We start from the raw sequence: 1,466 nt of genomic DNA, 5'->3' as shown, positions 1-1,466 counted from the left end.
ATCAGAGTGCATTGGCACGTGAAGCAGAACTACAAAGAGTATTGGCGAGTGAAGATCACAATCACAAACTTCAACTATAGATTGAACTACACACAATGGAACCTCGTAGCTCAACACCCAAATCTGGACAACATCACTCAGATCTTCAGCTTCAATTACAAATCTCTCACTCCTTACGCTGGATTAAGTAAGTACAGAGGAACATAAAAAAAAGAGCTCCTCTGTTCTCTCTCCCTCTATGCTTATCTCTCAAAGACTTGACCTTTTTGATGGTTTTGGTATTTTTTTGCAGACGATACAGCAATGTTATGGGGAGTCAAGTTCTACAATGATTTCTTATCAGAAGCAGGTCCACTTGGGAATGTTCAATCAGAGATATTGTTCCGTAAAGATCTATCAACCTTCACATTCGAAAAAGGTTGGGCTTTTCCACGCAGGATTTACTTCAATGGAGACAACTGCGTCATGCCTCCTCCTGACTCTTACCCTTTTCTTCCCAACGGTGGTTTCCGGCCAAAATACTCATTCTTCGCCGCCGTGCTTCTCCCTGTTCTTGTCTTCTTCCTCTTCTCCGCTTAATCTCAGATTTACGGTTTTGCCACTGGGGTATTACGGTTAGGGTTTCTACGGTGTAGTGGTACAAACGTTATTTATGATTCTTTCCTGTCCTACAAACTATAAATCTTTTGATACATTTTTTTTTTAATATATATAGTTTTCAACTTCGTTTTTTTTTTTTCCTTTTTCCATTTTTATATCTTTTGTGTTCAGTAATATTGTCGGTTCGTCCTTGTAGAAATATCGGAGAAAATATCATATATATTGTAAACTTCTTTTTCCCTAATGTTATATTTTACTTTATGTTATTGACTTATGTTAGATAGTGTGATCTAAATCTATACTAATGGAAAGAAAAAAAGAATGATATAACTTATAAAGTGAATCGAAAAACACTCCAGAATGATTTCGTTATTTTAGAAAAGCATTGGGTGAAAATTTTCAATCTTTTAAACTACATTTTACCGTTAAAAAAAAAAGTTCAATCTTCTACTAAAAAGTAAAAACTAAAAAAGGTTGAAAACTGAATAGGGCTGCTGAGCATTTTGGGGACATCTTATGTAACCAACAGTTGATGGACTTCAACTAGGCCCAGTTTCCTCTTAAGAAGAATCCGCATACAACAACCGAAAATACTCATTATTTTTACATTTTTTATATTTTCCTTAGCTTGTTTGTCTGTTTGACCTATTCTTCTTTCTATTAAATGTTTTGCAATAAATATTTGTAAAATAAATATTTCAGTTTTAAAATAAAATAAATAATGAGCTGTGACTTTTTCAAAATATAATTATTAGGAATCTGTAGGTATCAGTATCATTAAAGAAAGGAAAAAAAAATAGGAAGAGATAATGGGACTCGAAAAATGGAACTTTGATTAGTTGTGTGGCAGAGAGAATCTCATCCAA

At 33.8% G+C, this 1,466-nt stretch overlaps 1 protein-coding gene across 1 annotated transcript in view; it reads left to right on the top strand.

The window, feature by feature from the left end:
- Positions 1–844, top strand: part of LOC104762200 (protein COBRA-like) — a 9,701-nt gene extending 8,857 nt beyond the window's left edge. Inside the window, exons 7-8 of the mRNA XM_019240409.1 lie at positions 55–187; positions 293–844. Coding sequence (XP_019095954.1) covers positions 55–187; positions 293–579 — 420 coding nt within the window. The 3' untranslated portion in view covers positions 580–844. The remainder of the gene's footprint in view (positions 1–54; positions 188–292) is intronic.

Source organism: Camelina sativa, chromosome 18 (assembly GCF_000633955.1).
Source record: "Camelina sativa cultivar DH55 chromosome 18, Cs, whole genome shotgun sequence".
NCBI lineage: Eukaryota > Viridiplantae > Streptophyta > Magnoliopsida > Brassicales > Brassicaceae > Camelina > Camelina sativa.
The sequence above is the reverse complement of the archived record's forward strand: the minus strand, read 5'-3'. Positions and strand labels throughout refer to the sequence as shown.